Consider the following 17,454-nt stretch of genomic DNA (forward strand, 5'->3'; position numbering starts at 1 on the left):
AAGGGGAATGTGGAAGCAAGGACTCCGGAAGTAAGGTCAGTCACCTGCTACAGAGGTCACACACATCTGTCACAAAAAAAAAAAAAAAAAAATACAGTGTTGAACAGTGTCTTCTGAGCCTCGGGGAGGCGTGGGCACTCTAGAACCATGGGCCCTAGGAGGGCCTTGTTGTACAGCATCCCAGGGAGGGGTGAAATCTTGCATATCAGCATGCCAGTGTCCAAGGCCCTTCACAGCTCCTCTTGCTGTTCCTACTGAGGAGCTGCGCACAAGGCTACCACCTTGTGGCCAGCACTGTTTGTTGTAGAATGGCGCAATTCCACACCCAGCCTGGCAGGGTTCTTTGCCACCCCTATACAAGATGATGGTCTGGATTATGCTCAGAGAATACTGAACCCTGCTTTAAAAGCTTTTTGTGGGAGGAATGTTGATCTTCAAGCACATAGCATGAGTCCTCACCCTTGTTTTGAGGGTGCCAGCTGGTTTGCAGAACCACATCCTCTAACTGGGGCTCCCCATACAAACAGATGGGTTTGTGATCAAAAGGAAAAGGGGCATAAAAGCATCGTCTACATCTCATTTGCCAGGTATCAGTGTTGGAAATGAATCCAGAAGGACTTTAACCCTTCCTTGACCAACCTCCCAGACACCCACACACCACCCATGTTCTCTTTGGGTTTTACTTACTTTAATTAATAATTGGTTAATACTAAAAGCAATAACACCAGAGCAGGCACAGTGGTTCAGTGGGTAAACTTGTTTACCCAGAACCCACATGGTGGAAGAGCACTGACTCCCGAATTTGTCCTCTGACATCCAAATGTTCACCCACACACACATGCACACATAAATAAGAAACTAAATAAATTAAATGGTGGCAACGCTGTCATCCATATTTAACATGAAAAATTAGTTCTTTCCCATAATCTAGGGAAAAGGAAGTAAAACAGGAGAATGAGTACATTGATAGGTAAAACCTTAAATGAAAGTTACTTTTATAATGGCCCTGCACTCACTCTAAGGAAAAGAGCAAGCAGCAGCCATGAGTCTAGGATAGGTCAGTAACAAACTGAGATCCAGTCACTGGGTTAGTCAGGAAGATTGAAAGAGGGCCAGAAGGGGAGGCAGCCTCTCATGCTGGCCACTGAAGTCAGTATAGTAACCACCCCCTGTAGCATCACTTACCCCAGATCTCCCATGGCTCATCTTAGGTACCCTTGTCACTCAGCCTCAGCATCAGCAAAGAACGTGAGCTGCTCCAGATACACTAACCATTGTGCTTCCACTCTCCGCAAAGGAAGGCGAAAGAACTTCGGTGCCAGCCAATGTCCTCGGAGTGCGTAAAACATGACCCATGTTCCCTGAAGGTGGAACCCCCTGGCCACCTAGAAGGACCATCCTTTTCCCACCTCCTTACACTCTTGAATGAAAGAAAGCACAAGAGAACAGTGTCAGAGGGATGTGGTTAGGGAAAGTGACTCCTTCAAAGATACAGAAGTCACTCTGTCTCCTCCACTGTAGAGGTCTCCAGCTCCAGTGAAATCTTGCTTAGGGCCAGGTTGCCTGCTGTGTGTGAGGCAGAACAGGTAATGGCCTAGAAAGGACCAATGACTTCTGTGCAAATCCTGTTCAAGATCACAGGCCCGACAGGGCAGCTGCCCACTCCAGAGAATTCATTCTGCCCAGGTCCCCAAGCCACATTCCTAACTCTCCCATCACTGCTCTTGGGATGCCCCTAGATATAAACTCCATTGTTATTGCCTTTTTTAAAATAAATCTTTGATTCTGGGATATAAGCCGGAACTATGTCTGGGGACAGCAGACTTGATTTTTCAGAAACATAGAACCACCGTTCACCAATGCACAGTCCAATCAGACATCCAGCTCCTGCTAAGGGCTCCCTAGAGGGGCAGAGACTGGGGCTTTTGTTTTGGAAAAAAAAAAAAAAAAAAAAAAAAGATCCTCCCACTTTGGAAGATACCTTAGCTTCAGCCAGAGCTTGAACTCTCCTCCACAACTCATCGAGTCTACTTGCATCCTCAGCTGCTAATGTGTCTGGAGTCAGGATGTCCCTTGTGCACTGTGGAACAGCAAGTCCCTGAGCACAGGCTGCTGAGACGAGCCACTCCCACACCCATCACTTGCACAATGTCTGCCTTGCCAGTTATTAGTACAGTGGGCCAGTTCTCATCCTGTACTGCTCTTGGGGGAAAATCTGCAGCCTAGGGAACTGGCCTACTTTGGAAATGGAACAGCAAACACTGCCAATTGACAAGGCTTCCATTTCTTTGCATCCACTTAAGGGACAAGGCTCTGGTGAAAACTTCTCAAAGGCTGTGATCTTCAGTCCTCGAGGAATTCCTGGGATGCTTCAGAACACTTGGGGTTGGGGTGAGTGTCAAAGGTCACCTAAACCCCAGATGTACATGTCCCTGCCAGCTTCTTCCAAATTGCACCCACGTTGGAAGTTTTCACCTCTACCAAGAGTGCGCAAGCCACCTTCAAACAGGGCTACATGCCTGCAAGAAGTCCATAAGTTGAGTTCATGCCCTTCCCAGCAGCTTTTCCCTTTGGATCTCAGCTGGTGGCCCAGCTTACCCAGCCATCACCTGTCTCTCCTAGAAAAGTACCATTCCTCGAATCTCTTCTTACTCCAAATATGTAAGTTCTGGGAAGAACACAACAGAAAAACTTACTCTAAAGGAAAGCTTGTCTTTGAAGAACTAGGCCCTCTTCTGTACAGTCTGGAAGGGCCACCTTAGACTGCAGTGGTCCAGCATAGACACTAAAAGTGTCCTGGAAACTGTGGGATTCTGGCAAAAGAGAAGATGAAAGGGAGGAGACCTTTGGAGAAATAGATACTGGGTCCAGAACTCTCAGCTCTCAGGTGATCAGCAGCACTAGTCTCAGTGGAGGCATTGCTCTCGTGGCCAAAGGCATTGGCTTCTTCTAGAACTTCAGAAAGAAAGCCTCAACCCTATGCCCAATCTTCTTCATGAAGGCCAAATCTTGGAAGGTCTTGAGCATTCTTGGAACCGATGTTGGCTTAAAAACAAGGAATCTGGGACAGTTCCTCAATACGTGGGAAGAGCAAGGAGACATACAGAAGGGTGGGGAATTCTCCCTCCAACAGAAGGGAGGCAGCAAATTGAAGACAACAAGTTCAGGAGAACAGATTGTGAAGCTGGGGTCATCACCATAGCAACCAACCCAACAGTTCTGCAAGATGAGAGTTTCGAGTTTTCTGTTTTTCTTTTCTTTTTTCACCCATCACTCTCTTCCGCACCATCACCCTGTCTGTTCCTGGCGGGAGACAAGTTGTGACTTTTCCCTCCTACCAGCAAGCTGCCTAGTTCTGGGGAAGTGCATCTGCTGTGGATGAAAAGAGAATGGGATGTTTCAGGGAACACTTGGAAGACCCCAAGCCCATCTCCTCCTTCCCCCATCAGAGCTGGAACCCTGCAGTTTTCCATGTACTGAGACACTGCTATTTACTCAAGTGCACAATGAAGTCTCTGTGTGCACAATTGATCAGAAGAAGAGCAAAGGCTCCAGTCTCCAAATAAAAGAACTTTTATCTCTGCCCTAGGATAGCCCATTCTATCCGAACAATAGGTGTCAAAGAGAATCAGTGATGGCAACAGACCAGAAAATCCCAGTCACCTTAGAAAGAGCTAAATCTGATGCTATTCCAAAAGCTAATAATGATGAGCTAGGGCTATAACTTAATGGTAGAGCACCAGCCTAGCATACCTAATGTCCTGGGTTCACTGCCCAGCACTGAAAGAGAGAGAGATGGGGGGGGGAGGGAAGGAAAGAGAGAGAGAAGGAGGAGGAGGAGATGAAAGAGAAATACGTACTTTCATGCATACATAAAGCTAATGGTACACATAAATAAATCACAAAGCTTGTCTAAATAGGAACTTACCTAAACTAAAACCACACTAATACTAGCTCCTTGTCACATTGTCATGCCAGGGCCTATGACACTAGTCCACCAAAAGGGATAGAAGGTTGAAACCATCAAGCTGTCTTCACATATGCAGCCATCTCTCTGGGCCATAAATGAATAAGCTGACTGGTGATATACACATATAATTCCAGAACTTCCAAAACTGAGGCAGAAGATCAGAAGGTGGAGACCAGCCTAGGCTACACATTCAGTTCAAAGCTAGCCTAGGATATATAGTAAAATCCTGTCTCAAGCAAACAAATATAAATAAAGATTAGTCAGGCTATGGTAGTACACACCTTTAATTCCAGTATTCAGGAGGCAGAGGCAGGCAGATCTCTGAGTTTGAAGCCAGCCTGGTCTACATAACAAGGTCCATGAAAACCAAGGCTGTTCAGAGAGAAACCCTGTCTAGAAAAACCACATAGATAGATAGATAGATAGATAGATAGATAGATAGATAGATAGATGGATGGATGGATGGATGGATGGATGGATGGATGGATGGATGGATGGATGGATAGATAGATAGATAGATAGATAGATAGATAGATAGATAGATAGATAGATAGATAAGGATAGATGGATAGATAGATAGATAGATAGATAGATAGATAGATAAGGATAGATAGATAGATAGATGGATAGATAGATAGATAGATAAGTATGGATAGATAGATAGATAGATAAGGATAGATGGATAGATAGATAGATAGATAGATAGATACATAGATAGATAGATAAGGATGGATAGATAGATAGATAGATAGATAGATAGATAGATAATCAGGCCTAGAGTTCAATCCCTAACACCAGAGAAGAAAGAAAGAAGGATTAAAATTCTCCACTCCAGAAACAACCAGACTCACAGTCACAGTCACTGGACCCTCTTTTTTCTATAGTTACACAGAACACAACTCTTTTCTCAATTCAACACAAAGATCTAGCCCTACCTGTTTCACAGATATACCCAAAGTGGTGGCCAGGGATGCAGATACAGTCACAGTGCAATGTTGATAGTAACAAACGGGTTGCCCACCATTCCCTTATCCTTGAGTACATCTCCAAGCAAATCCAACTTGGGGAGACTATGTAGAATAAACTAGCCTAAGCTATAGACAGGACAAGCTTACTCATCATTGAAAGATGAGTAAGCCTGTGAAGTCAGTAGCCTCTGGCCTTCTTTTCTGCACTTCTCCATTAACTCTCTCTGAGCATCACCCTTATCTAGTCCCCATTACAGTGTGACCTGGTGATGCTTTAAGATGTCTCCCCACATTGCCCAACCCTTGTCCCTGTGCAGAAAGGAGAGTTTGACAGGAATTTCTGTTAAGTAATCCTAAACACTACACAGCTTCTGAAAAACAAGCAGGGATATATGCTGAGTGTTCTGAGAGTCACACAAGTGGGCATGCATATGTTCTACCACTTCCCAAACCACATGTTGAACCCGATTTTCACATTTCTCTTCTCAGACCATTATTCCAGACAGGAAAAAGTTTGCTCCCTTGAATAATCATTTCCCCTGCCTAGAGAGCCAGGCTAAGCATTGCCAAAAGTCACCTCTATGCAAGAACCATCTGCTGTAGCCACACAAGAAGCCTCTCTCGGGGTTGCTGTGGATAATCCCATGGCTTTTCTGGCGAGGCTCTCTCCAGGATAGGGAGGCAGGCTGATACCTGCCATCTGCAGTCCCCACATTCAACCACCAAGAACCCTGTACACTGCATCACGTTGAAGGAGGGCAAAAGCTTGGAGATAAGAAATCCCTCCCCACATGGCCAGATCCTCCCAGTTGGGTATCAGAACACCAACTAGGACCATGCACTCTACCATTCATACTACACATCTGGATCTCTACCTGAAAAGCAACACACAGAAGGGAAAAGTTACGCACCCTACCCTGTGCCACCAATGCCAAGTACCGTGCAAGCTGAGAGATGCCTTTCATTTTGATTGATTGAAACATTCTTACATGAGGAAACAACAGGAAAGAAGGCATTGGGAGCTGCCATAACAACTGGGGAGGAGCATTTTTCCAAAACTTAAAAAGTGTTTTTTTACCTTTGTCAAGCATTGGGTGGAATGGTGGTCTCTCTTCCTCAGACACTGCCTTCCATCGTGAACAGCAATTTGGGATAGTATTCTCACTACCTGAAACAGGGTTCCCCTTCTCTCTTCCCACACACACCCTTAAAGCCCACAGGATGTGACAGGATTCTGGGACAGGCTCCCACACCGTTCTAATCACAGGCTCTATAAGCAGGGGTTCAGCTCCCTCCTGCCTAACATCAATACGCTCCCCCAGCCTTCTGGGAATTTAGCATCTTTCTCTGTGGATCAGCATCCCTGTAGCCAGCAGAGCATCTTTTCGTACAGGCAACTGAGATTTCTAAATCCATCCACTCAAGTCTACCTACTGCAATCTTAGCGAACACCTCCAATACAAAAAAAAGAAATAAATGACATCGATTAAGCGTAATTATTAGGATTAAATAGTCATTACTCTAGCCCAATGCCTTTCTACCAGTATGAGCTCCCCCCTCCTAGATTTTCCCCTTAAATTGGGAATGAGAGCAGTCATTAAAGGTTTACATCCCTCTGCCTTTATTATGTGCTTGAGAGCTGTCTTATTAAATTGAAATCAAATGCATGTCTAGGGGAAAGTTCACTTTAATACCAACTCCCAGCAAAACACTCAGAAATATGTTACAATGATGGAGGCTGACATGTTGCCAAGCAACAGAGGAGATGAGGCAGACATGGAGCTAAAGGGAAGGGTCTTCCTGAAAGAATTAGTTAAGCTCAAGGGTTCAGATCTTACCAGATCTGGCCTGAATTTTTGTGGTATCTCCTGTCCCAGAAAAGACATTAAGGAGGGAAGTCATAGAATTAGAAGTTTCAACACAATCACAGATCATTTAAATCTACACAAACACACATGCATCCCCCTCTCCCCCAGGCAATGTTGTGAACATACGGCCAATGAATACAAGCAATTTCCATCTATGAACGCTGAGGAGGGTGTGGGGTTGCGTGTATGTGTGTTAATTTGCTGCTGCCTCAATGATGTCAAGCCTCTTGACTCACTTTCCTCTTTCCCCTCCCCTCCTTTTCCACCTCCTTCTCTTAGGACAAGACCAGTGCTTTGAGCCTCAGCAATGTGGCAGGAGTATTCTACATCCTGATTGGAGGGCTGGGACTGGCCATGCTGGTTGCCTTAATCGAGTTCTGCTACAAATCCCGTAGCGAGTCGAAGCGGATGAAGGTGGCATCGTCTTCCCAGGCCTTTTCCCTACCCTGTACTCAGTGGCACAGCTGGGTTCTTTGAGAGGCTTTTTGCTCCATAGACGTAGAAAGAGACAGGTTGAGATCATTCAGGGAGCAGACAGGCATCAGGAAAAAAAAACTAAAAGAGACATCGGGGTCTAAAAGAAAGGGGAGAAATGGGTGTGTCTGGCAAATACCGTGCCCAAAACAGCAAATGAGTCTTCCCCGAGGCAGGTTGGTGAGGTTTGGGGTTCAGCCAGCACAGTGAGAGGCTGAGTTTTCTGAAATTACATCCAGTCAAGCAGCTGACCGGATGAGGGAAGGCATGCCTACCCAGCTCCCTGTGCTGATCCTGCCCTGCCTGGTAAACTGGGTCCATTTTCAACCTCTGTAGTATGGGGTGACCCAGGCAGAGAAATATTACTCACAGAGGAAGGTGAGCAGAGTAGGTCAGTAACCCCAAACTATACTGAACACAGCTGAAGGCAGCAAAAGAAAAGAATTAGAGAAGGCTGGAGAGCTGCCCGTAAAAACATGAAGCCTGTTGGGCAGGGGACAAGCAGACTCATCTCATGAGTTTCCAAAGAATACAACAGCAGCAGAGGCTGGATTCAACAAAAAATAGATGTGAATATGATACGCAAAACCCACTTTTCTAACAGGAGCACGTGAACCATCCCAGTGAGTAGGGAGCTCACCTTGACCGGTACAGTGTGAGAAGGGACAAGTGTTTCTTAGCAAATATGTGGATGAAAACATCACAGGGAAGCTAGGGTGTCAGCATCACAGACCCTGGATTGCATCATTAGCCCTAGTGAGGAGACCTGTATGGAAGTCAATCATATAAACTGCAGCATAAGGAAGCAGAGGACTTAGGCCCCTTCTGTGACCTTCACACCTTTGAATTTCAACAGGAAATGGATATGGGAAAGTGCTCTGGGCTAGGGACATGTTTCACATGGTAAAGTGCCTGCCACAAAGACATGAGGACTTAAGTTCAGAGTCTCCATGCCCACTTAAAAGCCAGGTGCAGCCTTTCACAGCTGTCACCTCACCACCGAAAGGGGAGCAAAGGGGGACCCCTGGAGTTCATTGGTCATCTGGCCTACCTAGAACTATAAGGTATAGGTTCAATGACTCTGTATGGAAAAAAAAGTAAGGGGAAGAGAAGTTGAAGAAGACCTTCAATATCAACCTCACCAACACTCACACACACACACACACACACAGGCACGTACACCACACACATATCCATTCACATACTTATAACACACACACTTACACACATGCACACAAACAAACAATACACATACACACATAAAGAAAGAGAAGGTTGTAATTCAGACAGTGAAGACTAAAGGAAGATAGAAAGGGGGATTGGAGAGGACTTATGGGAAACAGCAGAGATTAAGAACAAGCATTCTTTAGACTGAGAAGAGAAGTGTGGTCAGTGTGGGCTTCACACCAGTGTGTATCTTGGCCTGGGCTCTCTTTTTGGCTTGATTAGATGAATAAGATTTTCCCCCCTGGGTTTTGCTGTCCTATAATGTGTCCTAAAGGTCCACTTGTCAATGTTCAATTTCCTCTGAGCAGAACACATATGCAACACAGGATCAACAGCACAGGTCTCTGCCCAGCCTCTCCACTCCTTGGCTTGTGTACATCCTCTGTACACCCTGGGCCACTCCTGGGGAGGACATCTCTAGTCAGTCCCTTGCTTGGAAACTCAGTGTTCAGTTGTGTATTAGGCGGATGCTGGTAGAGGAAGAGGCACCTGCATCCCAGTACTAAGACTTTCTGTCCTGGCATTCAGCATCCCTACGTCATGCTTCCAGCTGCCTTCACACTGGCAATCTGCTTCCCTCCTCCCACCATGTTCTAGCCCCTGTGTGTTCTGTCCAAGCTGATCCTTCACCCCTTTTTCCATCTCATGAGGCCCATTTAAAAGCTACTCTCTCACAGGATGGTAACAGGAAGAATGAAAGTCTGCAAGTATGGCAGATTTCTCGAGAGGACCTCAGGACACTTTGCTCTCCTCTTAACCAGCTCTCCCACCTCCACATTCTGTTGAGGGGGAAAAAAACCCAGATCACAGCACACTCATTGACTTTATACTTAAACCCTCTTATAATCATGGTGGGGTGTGGCACGCACCCCTAAGCCCTACACAGATCTTTTTTCTCCAATTTCATTCAGAGCATAAATTTATAGATTGTCCTTTCTTATCATCCAAGGAGAGGAAAGGGCTGTTCAATCAGCAAAGAGGGGCCCAGGGCAGGAGCTAAGCCAGCTACACTCTTTAGAATCCTCTGCCCCCTTCCCATGGACCAGAGACTCAGAGATGGTGCTGGTCAGCCCTCCAAAGCTCCTTCTCATGGCACCACAGGACACAATGTCCTGTGAATATCTCAGAGTGGAGAGCCTGGCGTGTGTCATCCACTCTGTGTCTTAACTCTGTCACCTTAAACGAGTTTTAATTACTCCCTGGTCCTCTTATTTTTTAGGATTTAAAAATGAGGACAGTGATGGTATACACTTCATAAACTCATAGTGAGGATATGAAGTAATAGATGAAAGGATTGGCAAGAGACCCACATCGCAGTACGCTCTCAATAAGTGATGACAGCACTGATGGCTAGCATCCATGCTACCGGCCTTATTAACAGACAGCCGAAACTCCCTTCAAGCTTTCTTCTGTTAACACTTACTTATCAGCCTGTAGTTTTCTTTATCACATGTGCTAGAATGTTTTGAGCCATGCAGACCACAGGTCCTTAAAGAACAGGCTGTGGCTGTAGGGTATATGTTTTTCATCAAGTTAATGTAGAATTATGCGCAGAAGAAAAAGTCTATTGGAGCAGGAGAGGAAGCACATAGAGAGTGGTATATGGTTATGTAATGCAAACTGCCCAGTATAGAGCGGCATCCCCAAGGTGGGTTTGACTGTATCTATGTGTGCTCATCAACTATGATGTGGTTTGGTAGCCACCAAGCAGAAAGCCACCTGAATGTCCAACATCCCTCTAGTTTTGTAGTGATTTCTACTAACCCAGGTAACTGAACAGAGACTGGGATTATCTTCTGAGACAGTGACAACCGGCACTGCAGTCTTAGAAGATAAGGGTTCTTTGAAGAGGTCATTGCATCATGGTGTCATGCCAGAGAGACGTTCTCACAACTCCCTTTACAGTGTTGTTAAAGTTCTCCAGGAGTCTCCAGAAGCACTAACCTAAGACACAGTACCAGATAATCAGTTCCATCCACCATCATGACTTTTGCACAAAACAACGGGACTCCTAATAGAGTGTTCCATCTTTCCACTTCAACGGAGATACTTTATTAATCTAGCTGGTCCTTCATTTCTGAAGCTCCATCAATTCCTCTCTTATCTAAAAGAGATAAATGGAATGTGCTGCAGCCAGTCCTAGGGCTTCATAATGAGTGGCTTTGCTTTCCCCAAAAGCAATTATCTCTCTTTGGAAGCCCAGCCTAGGGCCCTAGGGGACCTTTGGAAAGACCTTCCATCCTGTATCTTTCCCTGATCACAACTTTTACCCCTTCTTAAAGCCAGGAACCACTAAACCAGCTCAGGATCACCCCCCCCCCCATGTCTCAGCAGTCCAAAGAGACCTTTCACTAGTCACATGTGAGGGGAGAGAAAAAAAGAGGGAAACTGAGTACAAAGGGAAGGATAAAGGAGAGGGGAGAGGGGTAAAGGGGGAGGGAAGGCTGGGGACTTGCATATCACGGTATTGACTCCTCCTTTTCATGAACCGTGTAATGCATTCTTGAAGATCTGTAGGCTAATAGGAAGTGAGGCTGGAAGTAAAGGAGCTTGCTCACAGAAGCCAGAAGCTAGAAGAACAGGGATTAGACAGTGAGCAAAGGCTCCACAAAGCTCAGGCTCTTGGTTTTATCCAAGGTGCTTCTAAATTGCTCGATTTCTCTTCTTCCAGTGATTGATACTTTCCTGGGCATGCGCTTCATGTCCCTCAAGTGTCCGTCATTGTACCGGTCACAAAGATAAATAAAATGTGTCTCCACGACTCAGGCTGTGACATTCAGGAAAGCACAGGATCTCAACTGAGTCTCCTTGACACTCTTCCCCATTTGATGCGTCGAACAGAACATACGTATCACCAGGGAAGAGGGAGGACAATGCTCAGCAGAGAAGATGCAACTGGGAAAAACCCAGACACAGTGATATTTAGCTAGGTTGAAGCAAGGAATGAACTAGCCAAAGCCAGAGAGTTGCCACCAAAGGATGCCCAGAGTCAGAGACTCAAACACTAGAACTCTTGCCTACAAGTGTCTAGAAAACAGTGATGCTTAGACAGAGAAATACTGAGTTGGCAGTGTAGGAGCTGAAGACTCAAAGATTTCAGGTAGCCCACAACATCATAGTGTAACTTAAGTTGTCATGAAGCAAAACATCACCAAGGGCATATTTTTAGTTGTGTGGAGCTATAGCATGTCTGCCCCCCTCTTCCAAGGAAAACAGAACAGCATCTTTGTCCTTGTTGATATAAGTAATAAAGATCCTTATCATCTTTGACCTTCCTCTCTCATGGGAAAATTAATACCCAAGTCCCTGGAGAGCAGCTGACCTTTCAAACTTGTACGTAACAACACCAACACATGTTATGCTTAAGCCACAGCAGATTAGGATCTGTACATTTGCCTAGACTTGATGAGCAGCAAAAGGCTTAACACAGAGGAAGAGTCCTCTGTGGTAGGTGCTCAACCACTTCTTGTATGTAAGATGGATGGGGTCATTAATGAAACCGAGCTTTCATTGGAATATTCTCTGACATCCAGAGACTGGGCAGTTCTCCTAGCAAACCAAAAGACTGAGAAACAGAGCATGGTCACCATTGCAAAACCGAGTCTCAGAAGAACCACATTGGGGGACTTTGCAACTACCCTTTTCATTCACTCTTCTTTTCCTGAGCCTGTTTCAGAACAGCTCTAAGGATGTGCTTAAGAATGACTGGTATATTTGGGAGGGAACAACAGAGAGCCACCCTCTCAAATGCAAGGTTAGGCATTATCTTAGCGATTATCAGCTAGCTTTGGGAGAAAACAAGAACCATATTTAATAGGTTATATACTCTGTAACTGCCTCAGATAACTGTTGTCTTAAACTAGTCAATCATGTGTACGTGTCAGGCTCTCTTTAAAATGATCCGGGACTGTAGATAAGCTCAACTTCCAGTTTAGAATCACCCCAGAAGCTTTGAAAGTTAGATACCCAGGCTATTCATTCAGCATTAGTGAAGTAGAATTCAGATACCAATGTTTTTTCCCTAAACCCCCACCCTAGGATTCCAAAGTTTAAGAACTAGAGGTCTATTGCCTGTTAACTTGCTTTCTTTCCATCCGGGCATTCTGGCTCTTGTCTTGTCCAAGGTTCCATAAATGTATCAGAAAGGAAGCTAGTAAAAGACCTGTAGTAGGGTGTGCTCTGGGCAGCGTTCAGCTTCCTGAGAAAATGACTCTGCTATTTTAATGTTGAAAGGTCTCAGTTACTTGCCAGATTTGTCTCAGCTTTTGGTAGCCTCTGGTATTGACTGTGCCATTAACCTTGTCCTTAAAATAAACTTGTGATGTTTAGCCAACGTTAGTGAAATATTACATAAATATTTGAGACTTTTGAGGAACAAACCCAAGGTAATCTATATGAGCTTTAAATTGTGTTGTTGTTGTTGTTGTTGTTTTGGGTGGTGATGGTGGTGGTGGTGGTGGAAGTGGTAGTCAAGTTAAAGGAATATGGGCCTATGGAGGTATCTCGGTTGATAAAGTACCTGATGCACAGTTCGATCCCCAGCACACAGAGAGAAAAATAGGTGTGGTGGTACATACTTTTAATCTCAGTCCTGAGGGAGCAGAGATAGGTAAATCCCTAGGGCTTAGTGGTCAACTAGCCTAGATGTATCAGTGAACTCCATGTTCTAGTGAGAAACCTTGTTTCAAAATGCAAGGTGAATAGCTCCTGGTGAATGACAGAAGGCTGACCTGTGGCCTCTATGCTCACTCTGGTGGTTGTGCGCATGCACACACACACACACATATTTTTCAAGGAATATAGTAAACCAACATCTTGAAGGTTAGACATTCCAAGCTATATTCTAGAAAGTTCTATATTTTTCCACTGACACAATTAAAATATTGTCTTTTCAGTCTTTTTGTGTTAGAATCAATAATCATTAATTCTTCCTGTTCTGAGCTTAGATTTCCCCTGAGTAGCATTGTGGTTCTATTTATTTGGCCTTTGACTGAAAAAAAAATGCAATCCAAGTCACACTTCCATTTTGGTAAAGAAATGCCAGGGGAGGATGTAAATAAATTAAGTTCCAGGGTTTGAGGAAGAGACAGAACCAGCGTGGGCAGAACATCATATGGGGGAAATCTGTCTGAATCATGGATTTTATTTTTTAGAATATCTTTTATTTATTCTTTGATAATTTTATACAAGCATTCAACGTGTCTTGATCACAACCACCTCCAGCTCCCCCCTCTCTCTTCTCTGGATACCAACCAACACATCTCCTTCCCACCTTCATGTTCTCTGTTTTTTTGTTGTTTTTGTTCTTATTTTGGGAACCCACCAAATTAGTGCTACTTGATGACATGTTGCCTGGTCTTGTTGGACTGACATGGTTCAGGTTCTTGTTCAGGTAACTTTAGCTGCAACAAGTTCACTAGTGCAATGCCCAAGTCCAGAAGACAACATCTCATAGCACTCTTCCTATCCACTAGCTCTTTCATTCTTTCTCCTTCCTTTTCTGTGATGTACAGTGATCTTTTAGGAAGACACACTGAAATAGGCATCTCATTTGCAGATGAACATTCCCAGTCACTTAGTCTCAGCAGTTTAACCAATTAATGAGTGTCTAGATTAACTGCAAACTACTGTAAAGGGATCGTCTGCGTGAAGCTGAGCAAAGCACTAATCTATGTGTATAAACTTAATCATTGAAAAGGTAGTTTTATGACGTGTCCATTGAGCAAAACAACAGTAGGTTTCCCCAATAGGATCTAAAACCTTCGGCTTCTGCCCAGATTTATAATATAAGGCATGAGCTAAACCTTGTGAAGCCTGCAAGCAGAGCTCAGACCGAATCAGGAAGTGGTTAACTATCCCCATAACTCTTATGTCACCCCTGCACTAAGAAACACAGTGTGCCTCGCAAGCCAGCACTGTAGCATTCAGAGTTTAGCACTGTGCCAGCCAACACAAAGTTGCTATGTCACTTCTAGCTTGCTGTCCTGCAAACAAAGTGTATTGTCTCTTCAACAGTAACAACCAAAAGCAATAGTCTTATTGTTTGTAGGCTGTTGTTTGTAGGAGTCTCTCTGACCAGGAATTCAAATGGAGTTCTGTCTGGCACTGAGATTTTCATATAAAGGCTTTTTCAACTCATGAAGGGTATCTGTATTCAAACACTTTTTAGGTTATTTTTAAGCTGTTATTTTTAGTTATTCTTACGCTTTTATTATTTTTGATTATGTGTAAGTGTTGTATTGGTATGTGCATGGGAGTACTGGTAACCATGGAGGCCACAGATATCAGATGACTTGAGCTATTGTTACAATTGTAAGCCATCAAACATGGATGCTAGGAATCAAACTCAGGTTCTCTAAACTAGAAACATCTACTCTTAACTTCTGATCCATCTCCCAGCCTCTAACTACATTTTTAATTAGCCTCAAAAAGAATGGATTTTCATCCAACTTTAGTTTTGGTTAACCCACCCCCTCTGACCTTACCCTCAGATGAATCTCAGATTTGGGAGTGAAAAAAAAACATTTTTAAACAGTATCAGAATGGGTAGCAAGAAAAAAATTTCATCAGACTGTCATAACAGTCTAGTCATAAGAGACAGAATGATCTCTATGGGCCACAACAACAAATCCAGGGTGTTTGGAAAGGATCATTATTGTTTTTTTTAATAACTTCAAGAATATCTTATATAAACTATCTGTGTAGTGGCCAGTAAGGACAGTGATGGATCATGAAAGTATGGTCTGGAGCTCCCACAGGATACATGTGACAAATATTATGTATAAAAGGATATATAGTGTACACACACTGAGAGAAGCCAGCCTTGTTGTCAGCTGAGCTGATGAAGGACTTCAGTGGGGAAACTGAGCAGAGTGCATGCTGACAAATGCGGGAGGTTGGTCTGAGCAAAGGAAGTCTCTCAACCCACAGACATCCCTTCTCCTTCTGCCAATCCCTACCAAAACTCGTTCTAAGCACTCGGAAGTAGAGAGGAAGGGCTAAGGGTGGCTTCTTCATACCACACAGCTCCTCCAATAGAACTTTGCAGAGAACAATGATCTTCTCGACTAAAAGATCGAATCCAGGACCCAGATTATGGCCTTGAACATTCCACTTAACACCTCTATCGATAAGGTGATCCATGAGTCTAGATCCGAAATCTAGAATCCCAACCCCCTAGAAGGACACTGAACCAATGAATCAGTCTTGACCAGGAAGGTGTATGTGATGGCAGGAAGCAGGTGATGCACAGATGAAGGCTTTTGGACATGTGGCCTAACTCTCTTCAGCACATGACCCTTTTTGGTTACATCTTGTGAATTATCTTATTCAAATAACTCCTAAGTACCTTTAACATGTAGAGCTAGAAGTGGGGCTTTTGAGGGTTTTTTTAGAAGAAAATTGTTTGAATCCAATAATAACACACCATCAGTTTCCCTTAATATTTCAAAGTACTCTCTGTGAAGTACTGTCATTCTTAGTAGATAGAGGTGGTAGAGGGTGGAGGAGGGAGAAGAGGAGCAGGAAGACAAGGAAGACAGAGGGAAGGATGGGGAGGCATAAGGGGAAAGGATGACTGTAGCTGCCTAGACAGACACATGTTATAGACATGGGGGTTTAAACGTTCTAAAAATACCAAAGATGGGAACATGATCCCAGAACATAGCTTAGGTAACAGGATGTAAATTTCCTAAGCTCCACTCCAGCAGCCCAAAGGAAATGAGCTACCTACAATAGCCACAGAATGAGATAACTTAGGGCTTGTTTCCTAACACATCAAAGCCTAGACCTCTGCCCAGGATAAGGGAAGGTGATCTATACAGTGTGGTTGAAAAAGGCCTAATGTACCAAAGAAAGCCAGGATGCATCCCCCAACTCCACTGTCTATGTAATGCATGCTTACTACCAGCATAGACAACCTCCAGGTATAGACTGACACATCAAGTTGGTGCTACTAACCCTCTAGAGTATTAGAATTCTAGATCAGAAAGAGACTTGTTGTGCCAGAAAGGAATTACTGAGATGTACCCATACTACCATTTCTTGAGCTTGGGAGTTGGGAGGAAGGTTGGGCAAGAGTTTCAATCCCTGCTTGCCTCATTCCCCTTTGGCAATCATTACCAAGGACCTGGGGAAGAACCCCCTGTCCTCCTGAAAAGGGTTTCTGTTTGATCCCACAGCAATCCATCAATGAAGCCATACGGACATCAACCCTCCCCCGGAACAGTGGGGCAGGAGCCAGCGGAGGAGCCGGCAGTGGAGAGAATGGCCGGGTGGTCAGCCAGGACTTCCCCAAGTCCATGCAATCTATTCCCTGCATGAGCCACAGTTCAGGGATGCCCTTGGGAGCCACAGGATTGTAACTGGAGCAGACAGGAAACCCTTGGGGAGCAGGCTCAGGCTTCCCCAGCCCCATCCCAAGCCCTTCAGTGCCAAAAACAAAGAAATGAAACACCACCTCCAACCACCACGACCATATGGAGGACAATTCAGCCAATGTCCCTGAAGAATTAAAAAAAAAATCCACTAGGCCGCTGTCCCTTTCATTTGGGGATTTTTTTCCAACCTTTTCCATTTGCTAAGTGAAGATGGTCACTAACTCTATGCTGCAATAATGGGAGAAATCCTGTCTAAGGAAGTCTAACGTCCCTGAAAATGGAGTCACTGGGATATCAATGAAGAAATCAAACTGTTTAATTTTAATTCAGTTGTTAATGTGTCTTAGTGTGTGCATTATTTTCTTACTAATACCCATGGTTTGCAGGCTCTGTTCAACCCTTTTCCTCCTTCTTATCCCCAGCCCCAGCCCCTTCCCCTTCCCAACACTCTTTAGTTTCAGATTGAAGACTCATTATTGGTTCCACCTTACAAGCAAGGAGAGGAATACTTGACTTCCACTCATTCAGTGTTGGAGCTCTCCATGGTTCCTTCCATCCTTTGGCCCACG

General features: G+C 44.4%; 1 protein-coding gene across 5 annotated transcripts in view; it reads left to right on the forward strand.

Moving 5' to 3' along the window:
• Window positions 1-16,870, forward strand: part of GRIA1 (glutamate ionotropic receptor AMPA type subunit 1) — a gene marked incomplete at both ends in the record, with an annotated part of 304,357 nt that extends 287,487 nt beyond the window's left edge. For 4 of the 5 annotated variants that reach the window (XM_080924568.1, XM_080924569.1, XM_080924570.1 and 1 more), the window contains 2 exons: window positions 7,086-7,220; window positions 16,667-16,870. In XM_080924568.1, coding sequence (XP_080780694.1) covers window positions 7,086-7,220; window positions 16,667-16,870 — 339 coding nt within the window. Of the gene's footprint in view, window positions 36-7,085; window positions 7,221-16,666 lie in introns of all 5 variants that reach the window. The other variant, XM_080924567.1, reaches the window with a different exon arrangement.
• Between the last annotated feature and the right edge of the window lie 584 nt (window positions 16,871-17,454).

Source organism: Micromys minutus, assembly GCF_963924665.1.
Source record: "Micromys minutus genome assembly, chromosome: 10".
Lineage (NCBI taxonomy): Eukaryota > Metazoa > Chordata > Mammalia > Rodentia > Muridae > Micromys > Micromys minutus.